The sequence below is a fragment of the Paralichthys olivaceus genome, chromosome 10 (assembly GCF_024713975.1).
Source record: "Paralichthys olivaceus isolate ysfri-2021 chromosome 10, ASM2471397v2, whole genome shotgun sequence".
Classification (NCBI taxonomy): Eukaryota; Metazoa; Chordata; class Actinopteri; order Pleuronectiformes; family Paralichthyidae; genus Paralichthys; species Paralichthys olivaceus.
In genome coordinates, this window is record NC_091102.1 from 17,039,612 (window position 1) to 17,055,360 (window position 15,749).

The 15,749-nt window shown below is 42.5% G+C and overlaps 1 protein-coding gene across 5 annotated transcripts in view; it reads left to right on the forward strand.

Annotated features, from left to right (window-relative positions):
- The window catches only part of myo1b (myosin IB), a 62,222-nt gene extending 48,244 nt beyond the window's left edge, over nt 1-13,978 (forward strand). The window contains exons 16-32 of one of the 5 annotated variants that reach the window (XM_020089911.2): nt 126-326; nt 457-683; nt 1,027-1,227; nt 2,096-2,189; nt 3,115-3,264; nt 3,372-3,440; nt 3,555-3,641; nt 4,027-4,113; nt 5,161-5,247; nt 6,070-6,156; nt 7,471-7,545; nt 7,650-7,784; nt 9,135-9,241; nt 9,423-9,555; nt 10,349-10,501; nt 11,549-11,679; nt 11,761-13,978. In XM_020089911.2, coding sequence (XP_019945470.1) covers nt 126-326; nt 457-683; nt 1,027-1,227; nt 2,096-2,189; nt 3,115-3,264; nt 3,372-3,440; nt 3,555-3,641; nt 4,027-4,113; nt 5,161-5,247; nt 6,070-6,156; nt 7,471-7,545; nt 7,650-7,784; nt 9,135-9,241; nt 9,423-9,555; nt 10,349-10,501; nt 11,549-11,679; nt 11,761-11,893 — 2,157 coding nt within the window. In that variant the 3' untranslated portion in view covers nt 11,894-13,978. The remainder of the gene's footprint in view (nt 1-125; nt 327-456; nt 684-1,026; nt 1,228-2,095; nt 2,190-3,114; nt 3,265-3,371; nt 3,441-3,554; nt 3,642-4,026; nt 4,114-5,160; nt 5,248-6,069; nt 6,157-7,470; nt 7,546-7,649; nt 7,785-9,134; nt 9,242-9,422; nt 9,556-10,348; nt 10,502-11,548; nt 11,680-11,760) is intronic. The other 4 variants (XM_020089912.2, XM_069532400.1, XM_020089913.2 and 1 more) reach the window with 4 other exon arrangements.
- The last annotated feature ends 1,771 nt before the right edge of the window (nt 13,979-15,749 follow it).

Below are 15,749 nucleotides of genomic sequence, written 5' to 3' on the forward strand. Positions count from 1 at the left end.
TATATTGTAACCTGACATAATAAGAAGAAATAAACATCACTAGATGGTTTTAAGTTTTGTTATTTAACATCTTATATCCATGAACCTCTACCTCTTCTCACGTTGACTCATGTTGTGATGGTCAGAACAAAAACGGCATCTTGGCCATGTTGGATGAGGAGTGCCTGAGGCCTGGGACGGTCACAGACGAGACGTTCCTGGACAAGCTGAACACCATCTGTGCTGAGCACCAACACTTTGAGAGTCGTCTCAGCAAGAATTCAATGTTTCTCTCGGACCACAGCCTGCCTCACAGTTGCTTCCGGATCCAGCACTATGCCGGCAAGGTACTATAGATTATTCTGCGCACAGAACAACAAGAAGTGCAGATAAAATCTACAAGATGTGTGTTGAAGTGCTGAAAAAGAATTTCTGAAAACGCTTTTTCTTCACCCGTGTTTCTACTTTTTCATCAAGGTGCTGTACCGTGTCGAGGGATTTGTGGACAAGAACAATGACTTGTTATACCGAGACCTCTCACAGGCCATGTACAAGGCTAACCACAGCCTCATCAAACAGCTATTTCCTGAGGGCAACCCTGCCAAAGTCAACCTGAAGAGACCACCGACTGCTGGATTCCAGTTCAAAGCATCAGTGGGCACGCTGATGAGGAACCTGCAGACCAAAAACCCAAACTACATACGGTAACTGCTGTCTTTTATACAGAAGATATCAGTTGTTACTTGTTACAGATAATGGCTTGATATCTTGGCATATTGGCATATCATTTTTGGGCCATTTGAACATTCTGATAAAATTCTTGGAACAGCTGCTTCTAATGTTGTCTAGAATAAAACAGAATCTCCCAAACCTATTTGATTAAAGGGATGGATGGATGGCTAGGTCGATGGATGGGTGGATTTTAATTCCTCATATCACAGCCTTTCAAAAATGTAAAGTCCATATCAGATTTTTCTAATAGTGTGATATCTGCTCTGTACATTGTTCCAGCTGTAGTTTGAAAAACTTCTCTTCTTGCTTCCAAAGATGCATCAAGCCCAACGACAAGAAAGCATCCCACATCTTCACCGACTCTCTGGTGCGCCATCAGCTGCGCTACCTGGGCCTGATGGAGAACGTCCGCGTCAGGAGAGCGGGCTACGCCTTCCGCCAGCCCTACGAGCCTTGCCTGGAGCGCTACAAAATGCTCTGCAAACGCACCTGGCCCCATTGGCGAGGACCCGCCAGGTAACAGTCGTTTCTTCCAAAGCAGAGACTAATAGGGGGGCAGGTGGGCAGGGGGACTAAAGAAAGGGGGGGATTGTTGCTGGACACCTGCCGGAATAAATCGCTCCAAGGTTTGTGTGAACTGAGAAATGCTCAGAGAGGTTTTTAACTAAGGAACTGAGCCTCAGACTGCTCCCAGTGGAGTGACTGTGACCAGTGGTAATAGATTGTAGTTGGAGTGGTCAGTTGGCAGGTGTGACTGTGGAGCTGTGAGAATGTGAAGCAGGTTAGTGCTGGAAAAAGGCTCGGATGACTTTCACTGGATTAAAGGCTCAAAAGAGGGAAATAATACTGTAAGCTGAATTTAATAACACTTTACCCAACAGAGTGGAATATGTCTACAAGCTTATTGAAAGTTTTCTAAATGTGAACTCGAGACTTAAACGTCCTTTATAATTACTGATGGTTGTGCACTTTTATTACCATCCACTATCTGCCATCTTGTCACGTACTAGTTGCTCACTGTCGGGAAGAAATGAGCCATTCCCTCACTGAACCACAACATGTTGAGACGTTTTGAACTTATCTGTCTCCTCCGTTCCACACCAGCCAGAGTTGCATGTTTTCATCCACTGTGCTGGCAAAAGCACTGATTCTTATCTGCTCTGCCACACATCACTATCTTGTTGTTCAGCTTTCCTCCTCAGTGCTTAGAGTGATATGTTTCATTCTCCTTTAATCACTCCTTCTCCCTCTAACTGGAGCAATCCTCTCTCTATCCTCCTCCTCTTCCCGATGTGTCCACATCCCCTCGATGCTGCTTTTAAGTTGTGCTCATGTTGTTTGAAGTGTGAATTTAGTTTTGGACGACTCCTCTGGCTTTCCATAGGGAAGGAGTGGAGGTGCTGATGAGCGAACTCCCGGTTCCTGCAGAAGAGTTCTCCTATGGCCGCTCCAAGATCTTCATCAGGAACCCAAGAACGGTACAAAACACACATTTATGCACTTTTAACTTGTGCCCCTTAAATGTCTTTATTCCTGCCAGCGTTGTCATCTGCTTTGTCCTCCACCGTGCTCAGCGCCGTGCTTTTCTCACAGTAAGAAGTTTGTAAAGCAGGGTGGGTTGCGCTCGGAGCCCCCACTCTGGCAATTAGCATCCAACCACTGCTCTGCAAACACATGGTTTCACTTAGCCGTCCCATCTAACATGGGAAATGAACGTCTTTGCTCTGCGCTTGCAGGCTCCTCGACTGTTCGAGCCTGCAGCCATTTGAATAGAGTTCCCCCACATCCCCCCAACCCAGCTTTGACCAAACAAAGCTTGGAATAACATGATCTCACACTACGGGAATTTTTATTTTCTCCTATAATCGCTTTTTCTATCTGATCAACTTATCTCCCTCATATATCTGCAGCTGTGTAATCACTCGGGTATAGAGTGTAGTTCAGCAGGTCGTGATCAAAGTTTCTAGAAAATATTAAACGGAGCCACACCTCGAGCTTGATTGTTACATAGGTTTGAGAAATTGTTGTATGGAGCCATTAAATGCAATTCTGAGTGAGTTACATTAAAACACCCAGTAGTCTGAAGATGAATGAATGGTGCACTCCCTTTACAGCGACATTAAAATGTTGCTTGTACATCACTGATGACCTGAAGTCGTTTCACACAGGTCATTTTTTTATTGTATTACTTAAGGCCTGAGCAGTAAACCTGTGGAAGGACTGTACTTTGGTCCTGATATCACTGAATCACTATTCGCTTTGATAAAATGTGTTTTTATTGATCTATAACTATGTTGAAAAAGATTATACACCTTCTCAAATAAATCCAATAGACACACACATTGTATAAGTTGTTTCTGTTGTCTCTGTTTACTTCAGTTCAATTCTTCTCTCTTCCTGCAGCTCTTCTTCTTGGAGGAGAGGAGGAGGCAATGTCTGCAAGACCTGGCCACACTCATTCAGAAGATCTACCGTGGCTGGAAGTGCCGCAGCCACTTCCTGCTGCTGAAAAAGAGTCAGATAGTGGTGGCAGCGTGGTACCGCCGATACGCGGTGAGTCCCTCGCTGAGGAATCAAAGAAATCCATACACAGAGCAAAATGAACAGATTGGCTTTGATGCATTAGGTGTTTTTAAATCTTCTCCTTTTCCATCCAACAGCAACAAAAAAAGTACCAGAGGATCAAGAGCGCCACCACAGTGGTGCAGTCCTACACCCGAGGATGGCAGGTGTGCACCTTCCATTGAACCCGCTGTTTAGACTAAATTGAGGCAGAGAGCAATGCAGAAACTACAACAGAAACATTAAACGGTCTGCTTGCTTGCTTGTTATTTTTCCACCAGGCCCGCAAACTCCTGAGAGAGCTGAAATATCAGAAGCGATGTGAAGAGGCAGTGACCACCATCTCAGCATACTGGCACGGCACCCAGGTACTGATGCATTGAAGTGCAGAGGGATATCAGAGGGTGAGGTGTTTACCTCAACAAAAACCAGCCAGGGTTTGATGCCGACTTTTTATCCATGTTGAAAAAGGCTACTCTGGAGAACTTAACAGTTTTGCCTTCAGCTCTTGTTTTTCATCATATGCAGTCCCTGCCTAATGGCCTCACAGTGTTACAAAAAAAATCTATTCTTTAACAAAGCTCTTCTTGATATCATTGCTGCTGTTTCCCTTTAATCCTGCTTCTCTTTCTGATCACACAAACTGCAACTTCTCTTTTTTTCTTTCCCCTCCCTCCCAATTCTCTGTCACCTCCCTTTTGATGATTATTTTCCTTCTCACATCCTTACCTAACGCCCATCACATCCCACCAGGCTCGGATGGAGCTGAGGCGTCTAAAACAAGAAGTGCGGAATAAACATGCCGTGACAGTAATTTGGGCATACTGGCAGGGAACCAAGGTATTTCCGACCAGCCATAGTGTGTCGCTGTCCCAGCTGTCTTGTCACCCCCCTCCCATTCACCGCATCCCATCCCATCCCATTTTCAGTTAATAGAGCAGCAGCAGCCGCTCTGAGTGGAACCCAGTCCTTCTGCTGTCCAATGGCCTGATTAATGTGCCTTATTGTTGTTTGTCCTCTTCTATTTTGTCCCTGTTACATGTAGGATTGTCTGGACATGTTTTGGTTCTTGTTGTTTTAATATTTCAGATAAGAAAACTGATTTCTGGACAAATAAACACCAAATATATCTTTTTTTAATAGTCACACTCAGATCCTAAAAAGTAGCTTGTGTTTAAAATTCAGTTTTGGTTTGGTATCTATCCAGTCTGGTGTTTTCATGCAATCTAATAATTAATTCAGCCATACAGTGCCCACCGCCCACGATCTTTCACTGAGCTTTTTTATTCAAGCTCATGCTGTGAAGCCTAATTTTAATATACTGATGTGCCGACAGAGAAACAGCAGGAAGCTCTTACACATAAACATCCAATAATTTCAGTATGATGACACTTAAAAAGCCTCAGTGGGTATAATCACAGCCACTGTGCAGATTTTAAAGTCTGCGTGACGTACCATTATCTTATCAGTATTTATCATACTCACCTCAGATATTCTTAGTTGTTAATAATCAATCATTTATTTCAAGGTCTCATTGCCTGTTGATAATGATCCATTCTGACTCCTAATACGCTGTTAAAGATTATTCTGTCTTGTATGTGAACTTTGTTCCTGGGGAACATGACAGCCTCTTATCGAAGCTACAGATAACACAGAGGAGACTCTCCCATTGTGGTACCATGGCTCCATTTTAATTAGTCACATGACATGAACATCGCTCATTGTTTTCACGCATGTTGACGTTGCCCGCCGATTGTCTCGTCTCTCGACGTACTCTGTTGTCTTTCGTCAGTGTTGCTCAAACACTCATTGCCTCTCCTGAGACAATTTCAGCTCTGACTGTCACTGAAATTAACCTCCTCCACAACTGCCACTGCTTTTCATCAGGCCCGGAGAGAGCTGCGTCAACTGAAGGAGGAGGCGAGGAATAAACACGCTGTGTCGGTCATTTGGGCCGGCTGGCAGGGCACCAAGGTATTTTGGAAGCCTGCCGATTTTTTTTTTTTAACTTCCCGTGACTCCGTGACTTGCTGCCTACGTCAACCCATTACCAACTCCCCATTCTACCCAGAAAACTTCATCATTTGCATTTTCATTTACATTGAGTACATATGTAAGGCAGTTTACCACCATACACCACACACGCACACAAGCTGTTGTCCCCTGGATGTGGGAGTTAAAAAAGTCCTCTTGCTAACTTGGTGTTATTCTCAAATACTGTCTTTGCAGCTCTGTCTGCAAAATTGTAATTTTCCGTATGTAAATACTAGTTAGTGACTCACTGTTACGTGGGCGACGCCATCCCATGGGAGACGCAGTCGCACACTCACACACACACACACAACGAGGACAGATGTCACTGCACGCCCCCTGCTCCTCCTGCATGACTTCTTCTATCTTGTGTAGCTGCTGCATGTTTACCCTTTGCCTTGCAGTGCTGTTTGTCTTTTAGATGGATCTGTTTGGATTGTTTGAGGTGACCTCTGCTGCCTGAGCTGTGACTTTTGCTCTTCGCCTTTTTGAAGCCCCAACTCTGTTTCCCTTCCAGAAGTTCCCCTGATAACAGTTGATTTGACCTACAGAGCCATATTCCTATTCTGGATGCTGGAGCAGTAGAGCTGTACTTTTACAGTCTCTTCATGGTCACACAGGGCTCGTGTGTAGTGTGTATGAGTGTGTTTGTGTATTTGATGCGTGCTGACCTGAGGCAAAACAGTATCTCTCTCTCCTTCTTCTATTGTCTCTTGGCTTCATTTGTTCCCGCTCTGTTTCTCCTCCCGCCCACCCCCTGAACAGGCTCGCAGGGAGCTGCGGAGACTGAAGGAAGAGGCCCGGCGTAAGCACGCCGTCGCTGTGATTTGGGCCTACTGGCAGGGACTCAAGGTACCTACCAGCCCCCAGCGGCACAGCTCCTCACCAAGTCTGCCACCTACTCATCACCCCTGACTCAACTCCTCCTCATCTTATCCCATCCTTCTTTGTGCTGGTCTTTAGGAAGCCACTCTCTGCCAAGTGTTGTGATCCCACTCAGTTCATTATCCTGCCATGGTTTTAAAGGGTTAAGCCCATAGGGACATGAGTAATCAGGTGGTAATTAGCTGATGTATTAAATAAGATTAAATTGCAAACTAGCGTAATATTTCCACCATCAAAACTGTAATACACCAACTGGCTTTGAAATACCTGATTTCAGTGACTTCTATACGACCACAACAGTGATTTTTTCACGTTTCCCCCTCAATTCCGTTTGTGTAGTCCTCTTGCGACTCCTAGGATTTGCAATCCTTCATCATTTATCCCCTTGTCACCCACATTAACTGTGATCTCCTCCTGAAGGAGAGGTTCACCCAAATCAGAAAACAAACATTTACTGTTACCCCAGTGGTTTCCAGACATGAAGAAATTGTTTTATTTGAGTCTTCTGCTGACACTCTGTGACGAGAACGTGAATAGAATTTTCATTGAGATGCTTAAATCACTGGGAAAACTCCTATTTTGAAAAACTGAAACCAAGCCCTGGTTTCTCAAAATAATCCACAGCCTTCAAAGCGGCAGTTTTCATCGGAACAATTTCTCTGGTAGGAAATAGCAAAGATGTGACGAGCTAACTTTGGTTTTTAATGCTAAAAATTTAAACCAACAGAGCCTGACAGACGTGGCAGACACTGTGTGTGTGTCTCTTCTCAACATCTTTCTCAGTCTGCTTCTTCTGTATCTGTGAAACTAACCCCATTCACAGCAGCACTGTTTTGTCTAACCGTTTTTGTCCCACCTGTTCTTTCTCTGACTTCAGGTGTGTGTGTGTCCTCATTTTGGAGATTATCTGTTATGTGTTCAGTTCGGTTTCATCACTTGTCATTGTTGCAGCTTTAATCTTTTCATCATGTTAATTGCACCTCATCATGCACAATGCACCTGTTTACATCTCCATATGTACAGTTAAGGTCAGCATGAAGGTCTGTTTCATAACCATCATTGACTTTTCAGTAATTCCTTTGTTGTTAATTCCAACAGCTCGGAGTTTACTTTGTCTGTTTCAGTTGTTCATCGTTTGTGACTAACCAGATGTCTGTTATTTTGTCTGTACTGCCATCCTCCTGTCACTGTTGTCTTACTCTTCCCCGCTTCACATCAAACTAACTGGTGAAAATAAGTGACTGAAAGTTTATTTGTTTTTAACTTTTTCTGCTCTAACAGATCCGCAGAGAATACAGAAAATTCTTCAGGGCGAATGCAGGCAAGAAGATCTATGACTTCACCATCCAGAGAATTGTACGTAATTATTATAATTATACAATTATTAGCTTAGTCCACACTGTCCCAAGTTAACGAGAATATCCTTGCCTTACAATTCTCGTTTGTTTCCATTTGTCCAGATGCAAAAGTACTTCCTGGGTCTGAAGAGCAACTTGCCCTCCATGTCACCCATAGACAAGAAATGGCCTGCAAGACCTTATCTCTTCCTGGATGGAGTCCACACAGAGCTCCGGAGAATCTTCCATCTTTGGAGGGTCAGTCTCAAAAATCCAGATCCAATCATTTCTATTGCATTTCAGTTTTCTGTCATTTCATGACGATGATGACACAACAGCTTTAAATTGGAGCCACTAGACAACTGTAAATTATTGATAAGTGTCAGATTAGAGTATAAGAAGTGTGAATACAATAGAAACAAAGAAATATGAATTATTGGACATGCAATACAGAGCTAAATGAATAATAGCCTGAGCGAAAGTGTAACATTTAAGATATTTTTAAGTATTAGAGACCACAATCTCAGAAACTTTATAGTTATTTCAGCTTTGAATGAACAAAAAACGTTACTATTACATGCAAAATGTATAATGTACATTGTGTACAGTGTTTTTTCTGAGCTACTCTGTATCACCCACAGTGAGTAAGTAACCCCCAGAAGTAAAGAAACGTAGGACAATGCAGACAGTCTGTGGTACTGTGAGCACATCGGTTGCTTCTGCAGCTAAAAAGGTTTATTATTTCCTCCTATGAAAATCAATATTTTTCATAAAGATACTTATCAGAGTAGGTGGAAGGATTTTAAGGGATTTGCTCACTGAAGACCCTTGCCCTCCTCAGAGACCCTCTGATAATCCACACCGAGCTCCACAGGATCCTCTAAGAACGGTGAAGTCATGTTTCAAAGTGCTTTTATACTAGTTGAGCTCTTTTCTCCAACTTAACCTGCTGCAGGTTAGCCGTGCAGCATAAGTTACCATGGTGATTTACCCAGATAAGAAGTGAACCTGAAGTTCCCCCGATAACTGCAAATCTTGCTTTGTAGTACAGGCCCCAGGTTTCTGGCATGGATTTTGGGTTGTCGTGGTGATGCGTGGTCATTGGGAATGAAAAAAGTTGGTGCTGCCAAACTCTTGGAAACACTTCCCTCAACAAACTGATGTTTGAACGATGGACATGCAATTCTGCAGACATTTTTCCAATCAGCATTCACACTGCACCCGCCCTCATGGCTAACGACACTTGTGACTTTGTGACATTTGACAAAATTTCACCTCTTAATTTCACCTTCCTTGACCAGCCCATGTGCAAACATCCTGCTGCGTGACCAGCATCTGGATACACCACATCTGTCAGGTGGATGGACGATCTTGGCAAAGGAGACGTGTTCAGTAACTCAGATTTAGACACATTTGTGAACAGAACTTGAGAGACAAAAGCCTTTTGTGTTGGTTCTACCAGAACTGATACAAAAAGACAGCTACGATCTTTTTAATTTAACTCATGAGACATGGGAGCAAAGACATAAATGTTGCTATATTGTTTTGTTGTTGTTTTTATTTAGCAAGAGTCTCTTGATTTAACGTCTCTTGTGTTTGTGTGTTCAGTGCAAGAAATACAGGAGCCAGTTCACAGAGGAGAAGAAAGCTGTGTATGAAGAGAAGCTGGAGGCAAGTGAGATCTTCAAGGATAAAAAGGCTCTCTACCCGAGCAGGTACCCAATACTCACTGGAGAAAAGTGCTGTTTATTTCACGCTGTATAAAAAGAATATCTCTTGACATTTGTTCTTTTTGATAGATAAGTAGATTAGTGAATCTCTAATTCCGCAGCAAAAGCATCAGACGTCTTGCGTGCCACACGTGGGGAACAACTGTGTCTTTGTGTTGTGTCTCAGTGTGAGTCAGCCCTTCAAAGGAGACTACCTGGAGATCAGCAAGAACCCCAAGTACCAGAAACTCAGCAGTGCGATGGAGGAGAAGGTTCTGCTGGCGGATGTGGTTAACAAGATCAACAGAGCAAATGGCAAGGTTAGAAAGACCACTTCACCGTCCTTTCACCTTGTTCAAGAGCTGCAAAGTCCAAATAATATCTATTTTATTACATTGTGGCCTGATCCACACAGGTCTAGTACGGTAAAAAAATGTTGTGTTTTTTTATATTTCATCACACTGTGCAGCAACCTGCTGTCTGACAGTTTAACAACCTGCATTAGTGTTGTTCCAGCAGGTAGCAGACGTGTCCGCACAAGTTCACAGTGTGTTACACTTTACCCAGACCCACATCATGAGACACAGCAGCAACAAAATACACTTCAAAACCTGTTTTCACCGTCTGCATCTGCCAATGTCATAATTTTGATACATTGCACAATATTAGAATGACGTAAGACACGTTTAAATCGACACCTATATTCTTATTATAACCTGACTAAGACTGAAGTATGAATAAGACTCTGCCATGAAAACAGCATTTTCTGATTAACCCAAATAAGTTCATCAAACTAAGAAATGGTGATTATTCTGACAGTCTCATTATGTCCACATGTATTATCACATCATAACATCTTGTATTGTGCGGCATCGACATGCGACAGTTTCCAACTGCTTGATGTTGTATGCCCTGGGTTCAAGTCTAAGTTGTAGCAATTTAATATTGAAGTGAGTTAAATTCAGATTCTACTTGTAAACGAGAATATCAATTGAATAATGTTGTTTACATGATTTGCTAATTGAATAATATCTTATGAATAAGGTCAATAAACGTAATATTGCTGTTAATGCAAACACATTCATTGTGTCTCATTTCTTCTCTGACTTTCAGGGAACAGCTCGGATCTTCCTGCTGACTAAGAACAGCGTGGTCCTGGCTGACCAGAAGACGGGCCAGGTGAAGGCCAGCGTCCCTCTGCCAGACCTGACTAGTGTGTCGGTCAGCACACAGAGTGACGGCTTCTTTGCTCTCAAACTCAAAGAGGTAAGCGAAAAAATTGTTCGAGCAGAATCATGATTCCCTTCTATTTTGGTTTGTTCAATCCACATTCTTGTGATCTTGATTTTCTCATCCAACTCTCTGCAAGAAAGCAAATAAGAATGTCCCTTAATTATTTAACTTTTCCTTTGAATCCTGCAGTTAAACATTGTTCACTTGTGCAGGAGAGCTGTGAGGTTATTTTGAATATGTATGGATGCCAAACCAAGTAGTTAGACTACATTTCTGTACAGGGTGGAAGTGGAGCCTGCAGTGATCTAGCTTCCACTAACTGAAATAGATTTGCTCCATTTGCCTAAATGAAATTGTACTGTTGGGTTAAATGCTCATGGGAAATCTCTCACCTCAGTTAGTGCTGACTCCAACATTTTTTGTCCAGTGCTTTTAGCTTTTTATTGAACTTGAGCAACACAAGAAGTAAACATTTTACAGGAGTTAAGCATTTCCTGTTAACCAAACCCCAGGCACCTGATTGACAAAAACCACACACAGACACACAGCGTACACACACACTCATTGAAAGGTAAAATTACAAAACAAAGAAGGTTGTTAATGAATATAGAGTATATGAATATAGAGTATGTAGAAAATACAACGAGCAAATGTTCGTATAAGGCGATAATATTGGCAAAATAAAATGTCTGTTTGGAATGAACTGACCAGCTGCAGGACTGAACAGAACAGTGAAGCTGCACTTCTGCTGCTGCACAAAGAGCTGTTCACCTGTTTATTCAAAGTTCAGTGAAACTAATGAACGCCACTTACACCGATTAAGCCCAGCCACCGCTGCTAAAGAGCGCTGGTCACCTTTTTATACAAAGTTTATTAATACTGAATGTGTAATGTGTCACCAATTTCAACACTATACTCATTTGACCCTGAACAATACACATGCCAAGATAAAGGGTTCTCGAGATATGCGAGTCACAGACAGAGAGACAGAGATTTCTGGAAGTAGTAGAATAGATGGATAGATGGATGATTACATGACATCGAGCTCATGATGACTGTAATTGTGTTATTTTACTTTAGGGCTCAGCCTCAGCTGTCAAAGGCGATTTCTTACTCAGCAGCGAGCACCTGATCGAGATCATCACCAAAATGCACCGCATGGGCACCACGGCCGCGGACCGGGAGCAGCTGGACATCGACATCTCAGACGAGTAAGGGAGCACGTCCAAGGATGTGATTAGTCGTCTGTCTGGCTCGTGTGTAATGATGCGGATAATCTGTCTGTCCCACAGGTTCCTGGTGCAGTTCAAGCACGACAAAGTGTGCGTGAAGTTCATCCAGGGAGTCCCCAAGAACGGCAACAGCGTGTCCTGCAAGCGCAAGAACAACCGCCTGCTGGAGGTGTCGGTGCCCACAACGGCATAGTGCAGCCCCCCACCCCATCATCCACCTCCTCTCTGCTTCCAGTGCTGCTCTCGAGGGCTCAGATTGAGGGGGGGGGGATAAAACGCAGAACCACCACCCACTCCGAAAGTCTGGTCCTGAGAACCATCACCCCGTCGCCCACCCCGAGCCCCCAAAAATATGACAGTGCAGTTATTTGGCTTGTTGTGTTGTTGCTTTTCCTTCAGTCTCTTCTTATCAGATTTACTATGGCACCACTTTCGCTGTAATCATGTGCCACTTTTTTAGGCAAAGAAAGCCTGTATCTGGGTTGCATGCCACAGAAATTTGGTAAAAATGTTTCACCGGTGTGTTTTTGTAAAACTGGGGTCGAGAGTTGAAGATGGATGAGAAAAAAAAAAAAAAAAGATCTTGGTGGGGCTCAAGAGACTTCTGTGTACCAGTGGTGATGTGGATGATTGTTCTGCCTGTATGGTGAGTCAGTCTTCAGAGAAAATGTCATCATAAGATCTTTTCATCCGTTCTTTAAGCGCGTGGCTTGAAATTCGAGACGAGCCGGGAACTCGTGCGGCTCGGCCTGTTTTAGAGTTAGCTTCTCTGATGAAAGTAAAATACTGCACTTGTTTTCACCTCGGTGTAACCAAAAGAGGATGAGCTGAAAGTGAATTTGATTGTATTGATGTATTATTTTCTATATATATTTTCTCTCTGACAAACAAAATAGCACAGTGGGAAGTTGAGAAGTCAGATGTAATTTGCTCGATTATTGTAAAACCACTTTTTTGTATCTATAATTCCTACGTGCCATTGAACAGTTCCCATGACTTGTCACGTGTCGGTGTGCAAATACAAACCACATAGGTGATTGACCCCATTATTGATAAAATCAAGGCCAAAAACAATTGAATATGGGGCTGATCAAGCTATGGTGGGTTTTTTGATTGCACTGCACATGTGATCGATCTCCATTCCCTCTACAAGCACAGCACAGTTTGTGATGAAGCTTCATTTCACCTGCAGAGTGATTTCAAACTGATTTCATATCCTTTACACTTCGAATGTCACGTATGACTCAAAGAACATCTGCTCACTTTATGAGGGATTTAATTAAAGATGCTGAAAAAGCACAGTACAGACATCCAGTGGAAAATGAAACCCTTGATATTATTTTTTGTGTGCAATAAATTAAACGCTTTTTCTCGATTATTCTCAAAGAAACCATAGTGAGAACCCATAGCAGTCGCCCTCACTGTACCATAGCTGTACATAGGCTCTTATGGTCGTAGCCCTGGCATGGACAAAGGGTTTCTTTAGTATCCTTATATTAATTGCTGTGTTTGTGAAACGGCTGTTTTTTGTTGTTTTATTCTCGCCACTGCAGCTTGACTTGTTGTCGTGCTTGATCCACCCTGATGTGTCTTTTCAAGACCAAAAACGACGTGCACGTGACCATTGATTCTTGCTGTATCGTTTAAAAAAAATCAACCGGTTTAAACTTCTACAACCTTCTCGTACGCTCACATTGCAAGAAACACAAACTGGTACGCATATATTTACACACAAGCCAAATATGAGTATCAAAGAGGCAGGAGTGCTATATTTTCAGGTATGTTGATTATAATCATCTGTATTTTGGATGTACTGGTTGTGAGTTTTGTATTGTTGGTTTCTAAGTCAACCAGCCAAACTTGGTCTAGTAATTAGATTTGTAATCCAGAGTATCTTGGGTTGTATGTTCTTTGTATGTTTTTAATGACACACACACACACACATGACACAGGGACTTGAGAAATCACTCGTTGTGGTCCCTCGCGTGGGAACGTTTGAGCCAGTTTTGACGTGTCTGTACTTCGGCTCCGCACTGTTTCCACGCAGCTTCGCTAAGGCGACGTCTCCCCTTTCTCCCTCTCGCTCTCGTCTTTGTCTCGTATTTGAACAATGGCTAGAGCTGCAAAATGGCGTCTGCATTCTTGTGTGCCTAATGTTAACCTGTGCTGAGACATACAACATGGGACTGTTTCAGTAGAAGTCAATGTAACATTTGCAAGTTATCTTTTTTTAAATTAAATCAAAATCAGTAATAAATAAATAAATGTTGTTCTGTGAGTTGGTGGACTTCTTTGCATTGTTATTTTGTTCAGTGTTCATTTATTAAAGGGGTGCCTTTATTTCTGCAAGTCATCCACATCTCGCTGTGGAGGAAACTCCTGACTCTAAATCAATATTAAATGAAGGGAGGAGAATGATTCAGGTTTTTTTTTTTCATGTAACACTTTCCATGCAGCCCACAGTCTGCAGGCAATATTTAAAACCAGACATCATTGCATCAGATGATTAAATCTCACATTAATTTAAAGGTTGTTATTTATCAGCAGTACCAACAGGGTGTTGGCTGGGTCCTGAGGGTTAGTAGCATTAGGGGCTGAATTGTAGTCAAGCAGCTGGCCAGATGTTTTCCATCACATCTGGGGAGAGCTGTCCTAGGGTTAAATTCCGCGGCTTGGGGAAAGCTGCCGGCAACAGGTCTCCAGGGAGCAGCCCTCAGATTGAGCAGAGTGGTATAAATAGCAAACCATTTTGAGCTGCCCAGTACCCGGTTCCCACCGCTCGGCAGGCTGGGAAAGGAAGGAGGAGTCCCGGCCTCCCCGTGGATATTCAACCCACAGTGGGAGTGCAAAGAAGCTGTACAGCACACACTCTCATCTCCTGCGAGGCCTGTAGTATTTAATCAGTGGGACACATCTGCATCAAACCAGCACAGCAGGAGACACAGAGTGGCTTCTGGGGACAATTTGTGGTGGTAGCAGCCAAAATATGGCAGATATGGCACTGTGTAATAAAACATCTTGTACCAAATTATAACAGTTCAAATATGCTTTGTTCTTCTCTGAGTTGATAGAAACGGAGACTCTTTTTGTGAAATACACTTGAGTTTAACTTTGAAAAGATCATTACGCCATTAGTGCTGTTATTATTCCAGAGAGTGGGGGATAATTACACTCAGAGCAGGCCAACACTGAGACTGAGTAGTCTGGGGCGACCTCTTGTGGATTTTAGATGGTATTACAGTAAAAAAGTAAAGCTGGAGAAGGAAATCCAATAGAAAAGTTGACTTTATCGATGTCTATTAATCTCTCTTAATACAGTAGAGTAGAAAAGGAAAACATTGCTCACAGACCTTTACAATACATGCCTTGTTATAGTATAATAAAAGTAAATGCTTATGAATTTATTTCTATAGGTCTGAATTTTAAATGACTATTTTTGGTATAATATTTCTAACCACAACTCCAATTTACATTTACATTCCTTATGGAAATGGAAACTTGCTCAAAATAATATAACTTTTATTTATTTTTTTGGACGCAAAAGTACAAAATATACAAAGAAGCATATAATTAATCATGGTAATAATGTTGATAAAGATAAAAGACCAGTAATAAACTCAGGAATATGACTTAGAAAGTATGTATCTTTATAAATGTGAAATTCATTCCACATCATGGGCATTAAGCACAGACACCAACACATCACTCAAAGTCTTTAAAAGTGGACTAAAGAGTCTGAATCACCAACTCCTCCTCATTCTGGTGAAGCGTTTTGACACTTCAGGCCTCCGCACCTGCCTCACACACACACACACACACACACACACACACACACACACACACACACACACACACACACACACACACAGAGGTGTGATTGAAGTTGAAGTTCTTCATGAAATCATTTCCTGTCATGTAACTGTGGGTGAAAGTGGACATGGTTTGAATTCTCGCTCTCTCTCTTCCTCTCTCTCTCTGTCTCTCTGGCAGTAATTAATGAGTATACACAGAATAATACACAGTAGCTATTTGTGTGTTTAAATCATTGT